This window comes from Mustela nivalis (genome assembly GCF_964662115.1).
Source record: "Mustela nivalis genome assembly, chromosome: 7".
Taxonomy (NCBI): Eukaryota; Metazoa; Chordata; class Mammalia; order Carnivora; family Mustelidae; genus Mustela; species Mustela nivalis.
Genome location: NC_139026.1, coordinates 87,749,104 through 87,766,185, shown reverse-complemented (window position 1 = coordinate 87,766,185; position 17,082 = coordinate 87,749,104). Strand labels below are relative to the sequence as shown.

Below are 17,082 nucleotides of genomic sequence, written 5' to 3'. Positions count from 1 at the left end.
CATGCATACATTTTACATATACTTAAGAATAAGAAAAAAATCTAGATGGATGGATATACATTAAGAGGTTAATTGTGGTTATCTCCAGGTGGTGAATAAGACTTTAGGTCTTTTCTTGTGGTTTATCTAGATTTGCTAATTTTTATATACTGAAAAATTACAAAATTTGTATAATGAATATACTAAAAAGAAAAATTCAAAGAATAGGGGCACCTGGATGGCTCAGTCAGTTAAGTGTCTGACTCTTTTGTGGGTTTTTAAAAGATTTTATTTATTTATTTGAGAAAGAGAGAGAAAGAAAGAGAGAGCACAAGATGAGTGAGAAGCAGACCCCCTGCTGAGCAAGGAGCCTGATGTGGGGCTCCATGCCAAGACCCTGAGATCATGACCCCAGCTGAAAGCAGACACTTAACCAATGAGCTATCCCAGGCGTCTTGCATCTGACTCTTGATTTTATTTTATTATTTTTTTTAAAGATATTATTTATTTGAGAGGGAGACAGAGAGAGAGCACACATACATGAGCAGGGGGAGAGAGAAGCAGACTTTCTGCTGAGCAGGGAGCCAATCCCAGGCTCAATCCCAGGACCCTGAGATCATAACCTGAGCCAAAGGCAGACACATAACCGACTGAGCTACCCAGGTGTCCTGACTCTTGATTTTAGCTCGGGTGGTGACCTCGGGGTAATGAGATGGAGCCCCAGATCAGACTCCTTGCTGAGGGAAGAGCCTGTCTGAGATTCCCTCTGTCCCTCCCCCACTTCACACTCAGGAGAGCACATGCTCTCTCTCTCTCTCTCTGAAAGAAAAAAACAGAAAAGAGAAGAAAAGAAAAGAAAGAAATAAAGAAATAGGAAGAAATAAAGAAAGACAGGAAGAAAGAAAGATAATGTAAGGGCCTATTTAGCCAGAGCGGCCCCACCTCGGTTGAACAGCCATTTTGTTGTTCATGCAGTAAAACTTAAATTGACTCTGCCCCCCCCACCAAGGGGACTTACTTAAAAAACAGGTCCGGGAAACCAGTCCCATGTAACGAAGTCCAAATACAAGGGTGGGTCAGGTCAGATAGAGGTAATAGCCCGAATGCAGGGATGAGTCGGGTCAGGTGGAGACATCCAATCAGTGGGGCAGCATACCGTCTCCCTAGCTACCAAGGAGTGTGGGCCCCACCTTTTGGGCGCCAATTCTGACCAAGGTGATAGGCTAGTTCAAATATCTACTAGGGTAAATTGTAATTCAATTGGCCACCCGTGTGGGCCCTACCATAACTGTGCAGCTTTCTCTGTGTGTTACAATCTCATTGGTCACCTGTGTGTGGCCAGGCCCAACCACATGGCCTTTGCTCTATAAAAGTTAGTCTGTGAGGCAGGGAGGGGTCGTCCTCTGTAAGGGGCGGCCCGACCAGTCGGTTTGCCAGTCGGTTTGCCAGTCGGTTTGATTCTTGATGCTTGGCGCGAAATAAAGCTTTGCTTGACCTTCGCTTTGTATCAGTCTCGCTCCTTTGATCATGGACCCATTACTGGGGGACCCAACAATAGGAAGAGAGAGAGAAAGGCAGGAAGAAAGAAAGAGAGTGAGAGAGAGAGGGAGGGAGGGAGGAAAGGAAGAAAGAGAGAGAGGAGGGAAGGAAGGAATGCAGACCGCAGACCTTCTAAATCATAATCTGCATTTTAACAAAAGGTTAGGGTGACTTATTTGCATATCCATGTTTCAGAAGCCCTATGTAAGGACTTTGGACTTCGTTCTATAGGCACCAGCAAGCTGGCCCTCAGATCGGTCTTCCCTTCCTGTCCTCAGTAGGGAGAGTAGGTGGTTCCTCATCTTCTCTTCCTGGTTTCTTCACCAGCTCCTTTCCTCCACCAATGTCAGAGCAGACCAGGCCTCCTGCTCTGTTCCCTTCACAGACCTTGCCTCAGCCACGTTGCCCTAAACACACCTCACAAAACCCTTGACTCTTGGGAACCCCTTGAATCTGAAAGATGGTAAATGAAAAGGTAGGATTCAATGATTCTATGAAGGAATGCTTTGCACAGCACGGTGACCTTATGAAACTCATTATACCCAAGCAGGGATACATGTTGAAAATGTACGTACATCCAAATAACATTAAGAAAAACATATAGATGCTAAAGTCCATTGTGAATTAAGAAAAGGAGCTGAGGATGCTTAGAGACATCATTCCTGACCTTTTCTTTGTAATAAGCTGTGTTTTTTTTTCCCTGACTATAAAAACTAATATGTGTCCATTTTTTTTTTAAGATTTTTTAATTTAGGGGCGTCTGGGTGGCTCAGTGGGTTAAGCCGCTGCCTTTAGCTCAGGTCATGATCTCAGGGTCCTGGGATCGAGTCCCACATCGGGCTCTCTGCTCGGCAGGGAGCCTGCTTCCTCCTCTCTCTCTGCCTGCCTCTCTTCCTGCCTCTCTGCCTACTTGTGATCTCTCTCTGTCAAATAAATAAATAAATAAATCTTTTAAAAAAAAAAAGATTTTTTAATTTATTTATCGGGGGCGGGGGGAGAGCGAGCACAGGCAGACAGAATGGCAGGCAGAGGGAGAAGCAGGCTCCCTGCTGAGCAAGGAGCCCGATGTGGGACTCGATCCCAGGACGCTGGGATCAGGACCTGAGCTGAAGGCAGCTGCTTAACCAACTGAGCCACCCAGGCGTCCCAATATGTGTCCATTATTGAAAGCATGGGAAATACATTAGTTTAAGATTTTATTTATTTATTTGACAGAGAGAAATCACAAGTAGTTGGAGAGGCAGGCAGAGAGAGAGAGAGACGGAAGCAGGCTCCCTGCTGAGCAGAGAGCCCGACGCGGGACTCGATCCCAGGACCCTGAGATCATGACCTGAGCCGAAGGCAGCGGCTTAACCCACTGAGCCACCCAGGCGCCCCAATACATTAGTTTAAAGAAGAAAATAAAAGGGCATTCAGAGGGGAAAACAAAGTATTCAAAACAAACTGGGAGAGAGAGGTGGAAGTCCAGGCATGAAAACACACACACATGCACACACACACATTCTTCCTTTTCCACCTACTCCCTGGGTGCTTCTGATTTGGTTATATCAATAATTATTAATTATTGATATATTTAATTTGATAATTATGAATTATCAAATATTTACATATTAAGACTATAAACCCTGCTGACCAGGAACTATGTAGTATATGGTGATTATTTTTCCTTTCTTGCACATTTTGCTTTTCTGGAGATGAATCAGTTATCGTTGTTAGTTGTTTGTACATTTACTTTCCTACGTCCTTATTTTTTTTTTCTTTGCCACCTTAAGTGGGTAAATATCAACCCTATATGTTCAAATATATTGGGTGTTCTATCAGTTTCATCTTGTTGACACTATATAGTCTTTCCAAATCTTCGGACTTCTCTAGCCTGCCCTGTTTGTCATGCAGGGGGTCTGTGGGTATCTCCCCTCATCTCCATCCCCAGGAACCTCCTTCACCACACTACTCTGTTGGAAACCTGCACTCTAGATTCCATGAACTTCCCTTTCTTGGATTTCTACTCGTTTTGGTAGAAAACCTTCCCCAACAACTGCCTGAGAAAGAGTTAATGGGAAATAATAGTGTTGGTTTCTTGAGTGTCTAGAAGCGTCTTCATTTTGTGTTCGCCATTCATCATTTGGCTGTGTGTCAAATGAAAGGCTGGAAAGAATTTTCCTTCAGAATTTCTCTGTCTCCTAAATAAATAAATAACTTCCTAAAAAAAAAAAAAGTTTTATGTTGAAATAATTATATGGGCAGTGAGGTCCCATACAGCCTTCACCAGTTTCCTTCAATGATTCCATCTTCTGTGCTGAGAACGTACTACCCAAACTGGGACATTAACATTGGTATGTGTGTACACAGTTCTGTGACATGTCATCATACATGTAGATTCATGTAACTACCACTGTAGTCAAGACACAGAACCATTCCATCATCACAAACATCTTCCCTGAGCTAACCCTTTATGGTCACATCCACCCTTACCATCCCTAACTAATCAGTTTTCTCTCTTCTATAATTTTTTTACATTTTGCAAATGTTATATAATGGAATTCCATTATATAATGGAATTCCAGTTCTTAACTTGGGGGGGGATTTTTTTTTCACACAGCCTAAGGCCTTTAACACCCATTTGAGCTGCTGCATGTGTCGGTAGTGTGTGCTTTTTACTCCTGAGTAAGAGTCCGTACTATGGCTGTGTCACAGTTCACTTAACCATTCACCTACTGAAGGACATTTTGGTTATTTCCAATTGTTGGCTATTACAAATAAAGCCCTGGGGCGCCTGGTGGCGTAGTCCGTTGGGTATCTGCTTTCAGCTCAGGTCACAATCTCAGGGTCCTAGGATCAAGTCCCTGCATGGGGTTGGTTCCCTGCTCGTCAGGAAGTCTGCTTCTCCCTCTCCCTCTGCCCCTTCCCCCTGCTCATTCTCTCTCTCTTTCTCTGTTGTTCTTTTTCAAATAAATAAATACAATATTTTTTTTAAAAATTACAAATAAACTCTATGAACATTCATGTAAAGGTTTTGTGTGGATATAAATTTTCATTTCTCTAGTATAAATGCCCAGGAGTGTGATGGCTTGGGTCGTATGGTGTTTGTTCATATTTTTTCTTTTTTAAACAGATTTATTAAGATACAATTTACATAACATAGAGTTCACCCATTTAAATTATACGATGTAGGGGCGCCTGGGTGGCTCAGTGGGTTAAGCCGCTGCCTTCGGCTCAGGTCATGATCCCAGGGTCCTGGGATCGAGTCCCACATCAGGCTCTCTGCTCAGCAGGGAGCCTGCTTCCTCCTCTCTCTCTGCCTGCCTCTCTGCCTACTTGTAATCTCTGTCGAATAAATAAATAAAATCTTAAAAAAAATAAAATAAATTATACGATGTAATATTTTTAGTATATTTAGAGTCCTTCCCCTCTTCCCCACTGACCCACAATGGACTGTGACAAAGAGGAAGAAATCAACCTTTATTACGGTAAGGCATTGAGATTTGGGGGTTATTTGCTACAACATTTAGCCTGCCCTGACTAATTTGGCTCCATCTTTGGAGAAACTGCCTTTAACTCCTGGATCTCAGTTTCCTCATCAGATAATGAGGGGTTCAAAATAGGGACTCTCTTAGTTGGGTTTCAACAATAACACTCCATTTATAGAGTCTTGTGTATTGTTTCCAAGTAGTTTCAAACTTTTCAAAAACTAATTATAGAATTTCTAAATTATAATAAGGAGTAAGTTCTCCGTTTACAGATGAGTTGGGTTCCAAAAGTGCAGGTAGGACTCCCTTGTTGGAAGGTTGTTTCTGTGAGAAAATAGATTCAATATTTTAAAATATACACCAACTTCTGCTTAACCCTCAGTTCTAAGGCCCTCTGATCCCCTGGTGGAGGCAGTGAAGAGCAGGGACCGAGCAGAGGCTCTAGGGCATTTGAAAGGGAAAGAAGGGAGGTTAAGATGGACCAGACCACCAGCAAAATACAAATCAAAACCACAATGAGATACTACCTCACACCAGTCAGAATGGCTAAAATGAACAAGTCAGGAAATGACAGATGCTGACGAGGATGTGGAGAAAGGGGAACCCTCCTACACTGTTGGTGGGAATGCAAGCTGGTGCAACCACTCTGGGAAACAGCATGGAGGTTCCTCAAAAAGTTGAAAATGGAGCTTCCCTACGACCCAGCAATCCTACTACTGGGTATTTACCCTAAAGATACAAATGTAGTGATCCAAAGGGGCATGTGCACCCAAATGTTTATAGCAGCAATATCCACAATAGCCAAACTATGGAAAGAACCTAGATGTCCATCATCAGATGAATGGATAAAGAAGATGTGGCATATATATGCCACATCCTATATATGCCACATCATATACATATATATATATATATATATATATATATATATAATGCAGCCATCAAAATAAATAAAACCTTGCCATTTGCAATGACGTGGATGGAACTAGAGGGTATTATGCTGAGCTAAATAAGTCAATCAGAGAAAGACAATTATCATATAATCTCCCTTATATGAGGAATTTGAGAGGCAACATGAGGGGTTTGGGGTGTAGGGAAGGAAAAAATCAAACAAGATGGGATTGGGAGGGAAACAAACCATAGAGACTCTTAATCTCACAAAACAAACTGAGGGTTGCTGGGGAGAGAGGAGTAGGGAGAGGGTGGTTGGGTTATGGACACTGGGGAGGTTATGTGCTTTGGTGAGTGCTGTGAAGTGTGTAAACCTGGTGATTCACAGACCTTTACCCCTGGGGCAAATAACACATTATATATTAATTTAAAAGAAATGGACCAGACCATGGCCAGGACATCAGCTGCACAAGGTTCCTTAGGAAGCCATGGAAATCATTATACATGTCAATCATTCCTGTCTTGGATATTTCCAATTCTTTATATACACACCTCTGCATTTTAACTATTCTTGTGTATATGTTCTGTGCAGGACAGAGATGAATTTTCCACAGGGCTAATGAAGCTGAAGGTTCAGCAACCTCATTCAAACATAGAACACTTCTAAGGTCCTAAAAAATGTGTCTGCGAGGTCATTTGTTTTTGTACAATTTGAAAAAATAAGATATGTTAACTGCAGGTGGTTAAAACTTCGATTTCCCACTTTGATGTCCCTTCCTTCACATTTGCCCTTGTGTTAAATGGCACTGGAATGGTTACAGGCATTTTTGGAATCAGCTAAGGGGAAGCTTAGTTGGAGATACACTCCATGGAAGTCTAAAATTACTTCCATGTATAGCTGAACTTTCACCAGCTAAAGGAATAACTCTAGAAGTCTCTTATCCACCCATGTGCTGACTTACCTCATGTTATAGCCTAAAGATACAAAGCCAGAGTTCAAATCAAGACCTAAACGTGTCCTACATGTAGCATCTGGTACCAGAGGTATGCAGGAGTGGAGGAAAATAAAGTTTAGAAGATGTACAAAGCAGAAGCTAGTCTGAAGAAAATTTTTCCAATTGCCAGCTGTGCAAAAATATGAACAGAGGATTCTGTCCATATTGACATCTATTCAAAATAAGTTTTGCCCTGGTGGTAATATACTCAATAACACAGTATATTATTATAAATGTACCATGCATTCTTTTCTCTTTTGATGGGAACTGTTCAAAATACAATTTGTCAGAATTCCTATCTTTATATTTTTTTCATGACACAAACTACCAATATCAAAACAGTTAATAAAAAACCCAAAATACACCAATCATAATGAGGTTCTCAAAGGCAAATTGGGTAGTGAATGTAGTCAATTTGAAGAGTATATCTAAGATTAGTCTTTGCATGGGAAAAATTTTTAAAGCTGACAAATTATCACAAAAAATCCTATAATAATTTGATGAATTAAATGAAAGTCATGGGGCGCCTGGGTGCTCAGTGGGTTAGCCTCTGCCTTCGGCTCCGGTCATGATCCCAGTGTCCTGGGATTGAGCCCCGCATTGGGCTTTCTGCTCTTCAGGGAGCCTGCTTCCCTTCCTCTCTCTCTCTGCCTGACTCTCTGCCTATTTGTGATCTCTGTCAAATAAATAAATAAAATCTTTAAATAAATAAATAAAAGAAGGCCACACTTGAATATTACCTTTTTCTTACATGTTGGTTACATACTCTTTGGTGGCTTCTTCTATGGCAATTTTTAGAGACGACAAAAAAAGATAATTCAGTCTTTTCTTAGCGTGGCAGATTAAATTTGCCATTTATTTATTTATTTATTTGTTTGTTTATTTGGGGAGCAGGGGCAGAGGGAAAGGGAGAGAGAAATGAAAGCCGACTCTGCACTGAGCATGGAGCCCAACGCAGGGCTCAATCCCACAACCCTGAGATCATGACCCAAGCTGAAACTAAGAGTTGGATGCTTAACCAGCTTCACTATCCAGGCACCCCCAAATTCGCCTTTTATTATTTGATCGTTTGGAATAGTCTCTTTCAGGTTCACAATTTGTTACTGACAATGTCATGTAAATTTCGTCTGTTAGCAAACTGGGGATAAACTTGATCAGGTTTCTTTGATCTATGAGCTAAAATCCCAGAGCTTTTAAAAATGTGTTTTGTTGTGATTTATTTTCTCACTGTAAATAAATATTCACTTCTACATGTCTCTATATTTGTAATCTTAAAAGTTTTTATTTAAATTCTAGTTAATAACATACCATGCAACAGTGGTTTCTGGAGTAGAATTCAGTGACTCATCACTTATATGCAACACAGAGGGCTCATCACAAGTGCCCTCCTTCATCTCCAGCCCCCACCCAGCCCACCACCCACCCACAAAGCACACCCACTCCCACAACTGTATAAGCATCAGGCTCCACAAAACCTGACCAGCTGCAGTGTAAAACATTTTCTCAGGTGCTGCTACAGCTACTTGAGGTGTTGGACCTGGTGACTCAGGCCCCAAGCCCAGGAGCTGACTTGTCAGGTCATCCTGGGCCAATCAAAAATTAAAAAATGAACCCAGGTTCAAAAAGTCACCAGAGTGGATCAAATTAAAATGTCTCTTTATGGGCTCATCTCTGGGGTATTTTAGGTCCCCAGTAACATTACCAGACCCACCTCTATCTTTGCTTCTCAAGGATCCCTAGATTAAAAGGAGCCTGACATTCCCTATCTAGGCCTAGAGACTCCCGCCCGCCCATCCCCGTGAACGTGTTTAAAACACGCAGAAATATGCCCATGTCCTTAATGAAATCAAACATTTCACTGGCAATAACATATACTGTGTTTAAACAACAACAACAACAACAACAAAAGGGTGTTTAAAAAAGCAAGGTGATTCTGTCTCCTTGAAAATTAAGGGTGGTCAAGGGTTTGTGCTAGCACCATCTAGTGACAAAAAGAGGTAAGTTTGGCTTACCAAAACCTGTCAAAACACTGGGGAGAGAAATGATACCAGTGGTGCTGTCCCACGCTTTTCTGGAAGCTGTTCAGAGTACTGTGGTTTACTCGATTCCACTATGCCTTTTGGTCTTTAATTTATGACCCCAAATAGATCAGGCAGAGATGGAAGTATGAAGTACAACCTGGGAGGGCGAGACAGGGTCCATTTTAACCTCTGATACGCTATCTGTAGGGGTCACACCTCTGTCCCTTAGAAGTTCAGCAAGCCACTGGCTTCATGTAGCAGGAGGCCCTTTAAGATGGCAGGCCAGGTGGGGAGAGGTCAACACAACTCTGCTGACCCCTGGCTGAACCTGTTGCATATTCTGGGTCATCCTGATTTCTAACTGGAAACTGCTCCCTGGGCTAAACCCTCAGTTTCTCTCCTTACCAGCTCTGTTTTCTTTTCCTGCCTCTGGCTCAGTCCAGGTTTGGCCTAACTCCATTCTACTTCGTTTCAGTTTAGCTCCCTTCTTCCTTCCGTTCTAATTTTCCCAAAACAAACCTGGCTTTAAACATGTACTTGTAGCTTTTATTGAGTTTGTTTTTGTTATCCTAGATTTTACTTCATGTGGTAAGTACATTTAATATGGGATCTACCCTCTTAACAGATTTTTAAGTGTACAGCACGATATTGCTATCTATAGGCACAATATTGTACAACAGATCTCCAGGCCTTATTCATCTTGGATAACTGAAACTTGGCAGTCATTGATTAGCAATTCTCCCTTTCCCTCTCCCCTCGTCCCTAGCAGCTACCATTATAGTCCTTGTTTCTGTGAATTTGACTATTTTAGATAACTTACATAAGGGCAATCATACAGTATTTGACTTCCATGACTACCTTATTTCACTTAGCGAAATGTCTTCAAGTTTGATCCATGTTATCACATATGGCAGGATTTCTTTCTTTCTTAGGATGAATAATATTCCACTATATATAATGCTACATTTCTTTTATCTATTGATCTATTCAGTGGACATTTAAGTTGTTTCCACATCTTGACTCTTGTGAATAGTGTCGCAATGAACATCGGAGTGCTATTACCTCTTGGAGAACTTTATATAAATGTTTTTGGATAAATACCCAGACATGGAATTGCTGGGTCATATGGTAAGTTCTGTTTTTAATTTTTAGAAGGATTTCCATAGAGGCTGCACCATTTAACATTCCCACCAACAGTGTACAAGGGTTCCACTTTCTCTGCATGTTTGCCAAAACATTTGCCTTGTTTTTGTTCTTCCATAATAGCTATCCTAACATATGTGATGAGATGTCTGACTGTGGTTTTGATTTGCATTTCCTTGATGATTAGTAACATTTGAGTGTCTTTTCATATACCTGTTGGTCATTTATATGCTTCCCTTTGGGGAAATGTCTATTTAAATCCCTTGCCCATGGGCACCTGGGTAGCTCAGTGAATTAAAGCCTCTGCCTTTAGCTCAGGTCATGATCCCAGGGTCCTGGGATCAAGACCCACATTGGGCTCTCTGCTCAGCAGGGAGCCTGCTTCTCTTCCCCACCCCCTTCTCTGCCTGCCTCTCTGCCTACTTGTGAACTGTCAAATAAAGAAATAAAATCCTTAAAAAAAAAAAATCCCTTGCCCAGGGGCCCCCGGGGTGGCTCAGTTGTTAAGTGGCTGCCTTTGGCTCAGGTCATGATCCCAGAGTCCTGGGATAGAGCCCTGCATGGGGCTCCCTGCTCAGCAGAAAGCTTGTTTCTCTCTCTCCCACTCCCCCTGCTTGTGTTCCCTTTCTCACTGTTTCTCTGTCAAATAAATAAATAAAATATTTAAAAAAATAAATCCTTTGCCCATTTTTAAAGTTATGTTATTAGTTCTTCTGCTATTGAGTTATGAGAGTTTGTTATACACTTTGGAAATTAATTCCTTATCAAATCTATGGTTTGCAAACATTTTCTCCCATTCTGTAAGTTGCCTTTTTACTCTATCAATGGATTTCATTGCTGTGAGTAAGTTTCTTAGTTTGATGTAGTCTCACTTGTCTATTGTTGTCTCTGCTTTTCGTGTCACAGCTGTAAAATCATTGCCAAGATCAGTGTTTCCTTTTTTTTCTACCTATCAAACAGTTTCAGGTCTTACATTTAAATTCTTCATCCACTATTTTGCATACGAGTATCCAGTTTTCCCACCCCCATTTCTTGATACTGAGTTTTCATTCAGCAGATACTTATTGAGCATCTTTGGGCCAGGCATTATGGTACGTACAGGGGATTCAAGGCTGAATAACATAATGGTTGCAAGCACATCCTCTGGAACCAGACTGCCTAGGCTCAAATCCTGGTATCATCATTTCTAACTGCATGACCTTGAGCAGGTTACAAATTAGTGGTACCCCAATGTCCTCATATTTATATAAAAAGCGGGGGGGGGTAACTATGGTCTTTTCCTCACAGAATTGATGTGATTATTGAAAGAATATATGTAGAGATCCTAGACGGGTGTCTGGCACCCGATAAGCACTCTCAAGTGCTGGCTCTTAAGGCATTGTCCTTGCCTCTCAAGAAGCTTACAACTTATACTCGCCCCTATCCACCTGACCTACTTGGCAGTCAGGGCCATCTTGCTCTTTTGACACTTCAAATGACCCACAGCTCCCAGCTACCTTTTCCTGGAACCATGAGATGAACAGGGTACAAGTTCCTGTATCACAGATTCCTTGCGTGACTCTGGGTAAGTAATATCTACCCTCTGGGTCTCTCTCCCCTAATGCACTTGTAAAGGAAGGTAGCTGGGCCAAAATTGATTTCCAACATCCCAACAAACTCCTTGTTCTGGTTAGCTCAAGTTGAAACTATGTCAGCTTGGGAAGTCGCTTAACCTCTCTGCCTTAGTTTCCTCACCGTAAAATGGGATAATATTAATAACCATCTCCGAGACTGTGCTGAGAGTTCAACATGGCAACGCAAACCCGGTTGGCAGCGCTTTCCCAGACAGCCTCAGGTTCAGACCCACCCGCCTCCGCCATTCAACGCATGCGCGCTGGAGTCCCTGCCGCTCGCTAGCCGGTTCCCGACTTCCGGTTCCGCCGGGACCCGGAGGCCAGACCGACTAATGGCGGCGTCCATGGAAAAGGCCACCGGGGGCGTTGAAGAGGCCGCGACAGAAGAGGAACCGCGAATTCTGGAACCCGGGGCAGCCCCGTTTGGAAACTTCCCTCATTATTCCCGCTTCCATCCTCCAGAAGAACGGCTCCGCCTCCTGCCCCCGGAGCTGCTTCGCCGGCTCTTTCCTCAGAGTTCCGAAACGAGGCCGATCCTGGGGCTCGACGTGGGGTGTAACTCTGGGGTGAGTGACGGGGGCGGGGTCGGAGGTCGGGGAGCTGGGTGGTTGGCTTCCTCCACTTTCGCTGGGACTTTGGTTTGGGCGGGGCATTACACACACCACGACTTTTCCAGAATGAGTTTAAAGGCGTCGCCTGGGCCAACCCCTTGCTGCAGCTACCGGACCTCCAGGGTCCCACCACTATTTCTCTTAGGAATCGTGGGGAGGAACAATTTTTAACTCCGTTCCAAATTCCTGCGTCCCTCTCTTGAGTTCGCCCCCTCACGGCCAAACCTCAGTGGGTAGGGCCACCGTATTTGGGCTTCTGGCATTTGCCTTCTGTCCAGTGTGGCTGGCGACCTGGCTTCAGAGAGGGGGCTTCCTGAGACCCACCTTTGGGATCACAGGGTTGGGATTGGTTTCTGGGGAAAGGTGAGCCGGGATGAAAGAATCATGTCTGGAATTTATTTTTATTTTTATTTTTTTAAGATTTTATTTATTTATTTGACACAGAGATCACAAGTAGGCAGAGAGGCAGGCGGGGGCGGGGAAAGCAGGCTCCCCGCTGAGCAGAGAGCTCCATGCCGGGCTTGATCCCAAGACCCTGAGATCATGACCTGAGTTGAAGGCAGAGGCTTTAACCCACTGAGCCACCCACTGAGCCACCCACGCGCCCCTCATGTCTGGAATTTAGATTCGGGTACCATATAGTGTAGGATAGACACTGGAGCCAAGTGGATATTTATTTAAAAAGCAGTGTGTTGACCGAGTACAGTGGAGAGGATGAGAGGGAGAATACAGCTTCCTGGCGGAGGAAGGCATTGCCACGTCTTCTTACCACAAAGTATTCTTAGGCATAGAGTGATTATAGTGAAATCACGTCCAGAATATCAAAATGTATCTCAGACACCTATGTGTAACTACTAGCATATCCTAAAGGAACAGCCATTCTAACCCTATGATTGCAAATCACAGGCATGTAATAAAAAGTAAGCCTCTATTCCTGACCCTAAATTCTTCTTTCCCCCTACATAGTGGCACCCGCTCTTTATAATTTCTTGGGTATGCATCCAATGTTAACACAAGCATTTATGTATGTATAAATATCCCACCTCTTTTAGCTTTATACATAGTAACACACTTTTTCACCTTGCTTTTCACTTGATAATTTGGAGGTCACTTATGTCACTACATTTTTTTAGCAGCTTCAAAATTGTATGGATGTACCATAATTTATAGGGTGCTTTATTCACATTTCTAAAACTCCCAGGTCCCACTCTGGACTGATTGAGGATCTGGGGTGATTGAGCCCTTGAGTCTTTTTTTTTTTTTTTTAAGATTTTGTTTATTTATTTATTTGACAGAGAGAGAGAGAGCGCACAAGCGAGGGGAGCGACAGGGAGAGGGAGAAGCAGGCTCCCCTATGGACAGAGAGCCTGATGTGAGGCTCCATCCCAGGACCCTGGGATCATGATCTGAGCCTAAGGCAGATGCTTAACTGACTGAGCCACCCAGGCACCCCTGTATTTTCTTTTTTAAGCTTCTTGGGTGTTCTGAGATTGGGGAATTGAGGATGGAGAGGGTGAAGAGATGTGGAGAAGGGACTGATGTGACAAAATGACTAGTCAAATTGGCATACCCAAGATCATAGAGGAAGAGGGAGTAAACAAAGATAGAAGCATACAAACGGGGAGAAAATTAAGCAGCATAGTATAGGACCTTCCTACTCAAAATGTGGTCCTTGATCTGTAGCATCAGTATGACTTGGACACTTACTAGAAATGCAGACTCTCAGGGTGCCTGGGTGACTGACAGCTAAGAGTCCGACTCTTGGTCTCAGGTCAGGTCTTGATCTCAGGGTTGTGAATTCAAGCCCCACATTGGGCTGTATGCTAGGTATAGAGCCTACTTAAAAAACAAACAAACAAAAAAACCTAGAAATACAGGGGCACCTGGGTGGCTCAGTGGGTTAAGCCTCTGCCTTCGGCTCAGGTCATGATCTCGGGGTCCTGGGATCAAGTCCTACATTGGGCTCTCTGCTCAGCGTGGAGCCTGCTTCCCCTCTCTCTCTGCCTGCCTCTCTGCCTACTTGTGATCTCTGTCAAATAAATAAATAAAATCTTAAAAAGAAAAAACAACTAGAAATACAGAACCTCAGTTCCCCTCCCCCACAGTCTACTAAATCAGCATCTTTAATAAGATCCATAGGTGATATGCATGTCATTAATTATTAATACACATATTAAAATGTGAGTAGCCTGGTATAGAGGAAAGAACCTAATGTAGCCTAAATCATTCCATATACTAACTATGTGACATTGGACAATCATTAGCCTCTGAATCATAATTTTTAAAATGTAGAATTTTTTGTGAACTATGCCACACATGCAGAAAACATAAATTTATACTTTATGAATTATTATAATGTTGACGCCTTTATAACAGTTGTCCAGATCAAGAATAAAACATTGTCATAGGAATCCCTCATATCACTACCCCTGTTCATAAACCCCCCCTCTCCATCCAGAGGTAAAAACTAGTCTGACATTTATTATTATTTACTTACTTTTCTTTTCTTTCCTTTTTTTTTTTTTTTTTTAAGATTTTATTTATTCATTTGACAGACAGAAGTCACAAGTAGGCAGCAAGGCGGGCAGAGAGAGAGAGGAGGAAGCAGGCTCCCTGCTGAGCAGAGAGTCTGATGCAGGGCTCAATCCCAGGACCCCAGGATCATGACCTGAACCAAAGGCAGAGGCTTTAACCCACTGAGCCATGCCAGTGCCCCACTTGCTTTTCTTTATAGCTCACTATTTTTGTATCCCTAAGCAATGTAGTTTAATCTTGCCCATTTTTGAACTTCATATAAATGGAAGGTTGCCATGTATTTTATTTTGTGTCTTGCTTTTTCACTCAGCATTGTATATTTGTGAGAGTCATCTATATTGATACACTGAGCTGAATTCCTTCATTTGTAACTGCTATTTAGAGCACCCTAATTAATATATCACATTTATTTATCCATGCTGCTATTATTGGACATTAGGAGTTTTCCCGCCACACTTTCTTCACCTGCAGAAAGGGCATGAATATTTTCTTTACAGAATTGTTGCACAGAGCAAATGAGGTGATACATAAAAATGCCTTGAAAAAGTGGATTAGAACAACACAAATTTGAATTGGTTATAATGGTTATAGAAGTCATCATTAGAGAAGGGAGATGCTGACTTGTTTACAAGTCAGAAAGGTGCTGAGTTGGTGAAAATCACAAATCATTAGACTTGGCTAGAAGGAAGATCAGCAGGGACTTTGGGGAGTAATGGGTGCAGAAGCAAAGGAAATCCCAGAACAGGGTGGTGAAGCATAAGCCAGGTAATAATATTGAGGCTGTAGAGTGAAGGCTAAATAAGGAATCTTTGGAATCCAGACTTACCCAACCACAAGTCTGAAAAGCAGATTTTTGTAATACGGTGCTTGCTGTGTTCTTCACCTTCCTGATAAGGAACACTGGTTATTACCTTGGAACTCTTTGTTCTTCCCTGGGATCTGAGATACCAAAAAAGAAAGGAGAAAAAAGTGAGTTTACCAGCATATTACTTAAGTTGGAAAAGACTGCTCTCGGCTCCTTTTTTCACTCATTTGGGTGTAACTTTAAGCCATACAACCCAATGTACCATCAATGTCAGGAAAGTATAGAGAGGACACATTATAGCCGGAGACCCCTGGAGGGTGCTGAGAATCTGCTCTGTGGAAAACTTTCTTGGCAACCTCCTTAGTCTAGTAGCTTCACATCCTATAAAGCCAAGAGTATGTAACAGTCTGATGGGATGATGAGAAATAGAGGTTTTTCTTCTATTCACTGGTTGAGAGCTGCAATGACAAAGCTCTTCTGGATTTCTCTAGGATCTGAGTGTGGCTCTATACAAACACTTCCTTTCCCTACGTGATGGGGAGACCTGCTCAGATGCCTCAAGAGAACTCCACCTACTCTGCTGCGACATAGATCCAGTCCTGGTGGAGCGAGCTGAAAAAGAATGCCCTTTTCCTGATGCCCTGACCTTTATCACCCTGGACTTTATGAATCAAAGGACCCGGAAAGTTCTCTTGAGCTCTTTCTTAAGCCAATTTGGACGTTCAGTTTTTGACATTGGCTTCTGCATGTCAATAACCATGTGGATTCATCTGAACCACGGGGACCATGGCCTGTGGGAGTTCCTGGCCCACCTTTCCTCCCTTTGCCGCTACCTCCTTGTGGAGCCACAGCCCTGGAAGTGTTACCGGGCAGCTGCACGGCGTCTCCGGAAGCTGGGTCTTCATGATTTTGACCACTTCCGTTCCCTTACCATCCGAGGTGATATGGCCAGTGAGATTGTGCAGATCTTAACCCAGGACCATGGCATGGAATTAGTTTGCTGCTTTGGCAACACCAGCTGGGACCGAAGCCTTCTGCTCTTCAGGGCAAAAGAAACCAGAGACTCATCCAATTCCTGAATTACTGACAGAGGAAGGGAAAGAAAGGAATAGATTAGGCTACTGGAGACAGTGAGATGGGACGGTGGGAAGACCAGGAAAGAGGTATTGAAAGGGCGTTTTACTGAGAATTAAGTTAACTTAATTCATGATTGTGAGGCAGCCTCAAAAGATGGCAGAAGCTTTTGGCAAAATGTGCAGGACATGCATTTGAAAGAATCAGTATCTATTTCCTACTGTTTGAGTTCATCCTGGAAGGATTACTGTGGAGCAATGAGCTGGGCTGTCCAGATTGAGATGGCCTAGAGAAAGTGATCATGGTTCTAGGATATGGAAGGGGCTGCTTTTACTGGTTGGAGACGTAGACCAGGCTAGCCTTAGAATGTGTCAGGTCCATGGGCAACTTGAATCCAATCTGGCTTCTT

At 42.9% G+C, this 17,082-nt stretch overlaps 1 protein-coding gene across 1 annotated transcript; it reads left to right on the top strand.

Moving 5' to 3' along the window:
- Positions 1-11,930: 11,930 nt before the first annotated feature.
- Positions 11,931-16,882, top strand: BCDIN3D (BCDIN3 domain containing RNA methyltransferase). The gene is given in 3 exon segments (XM_082741237.1): positions 11,931-12,214; positions 16,091-16,656; positions 16,658-16,882. Coding segments are annotated over 3 exon segments (876 nt in total). The 5' UTR covers positions 11,931-11,980; the 3' UTR covers positions 16,734-16,882.
- The last annotated feature ends 200 nt before the right edge of the window (positions 16,883-17,082 follow it).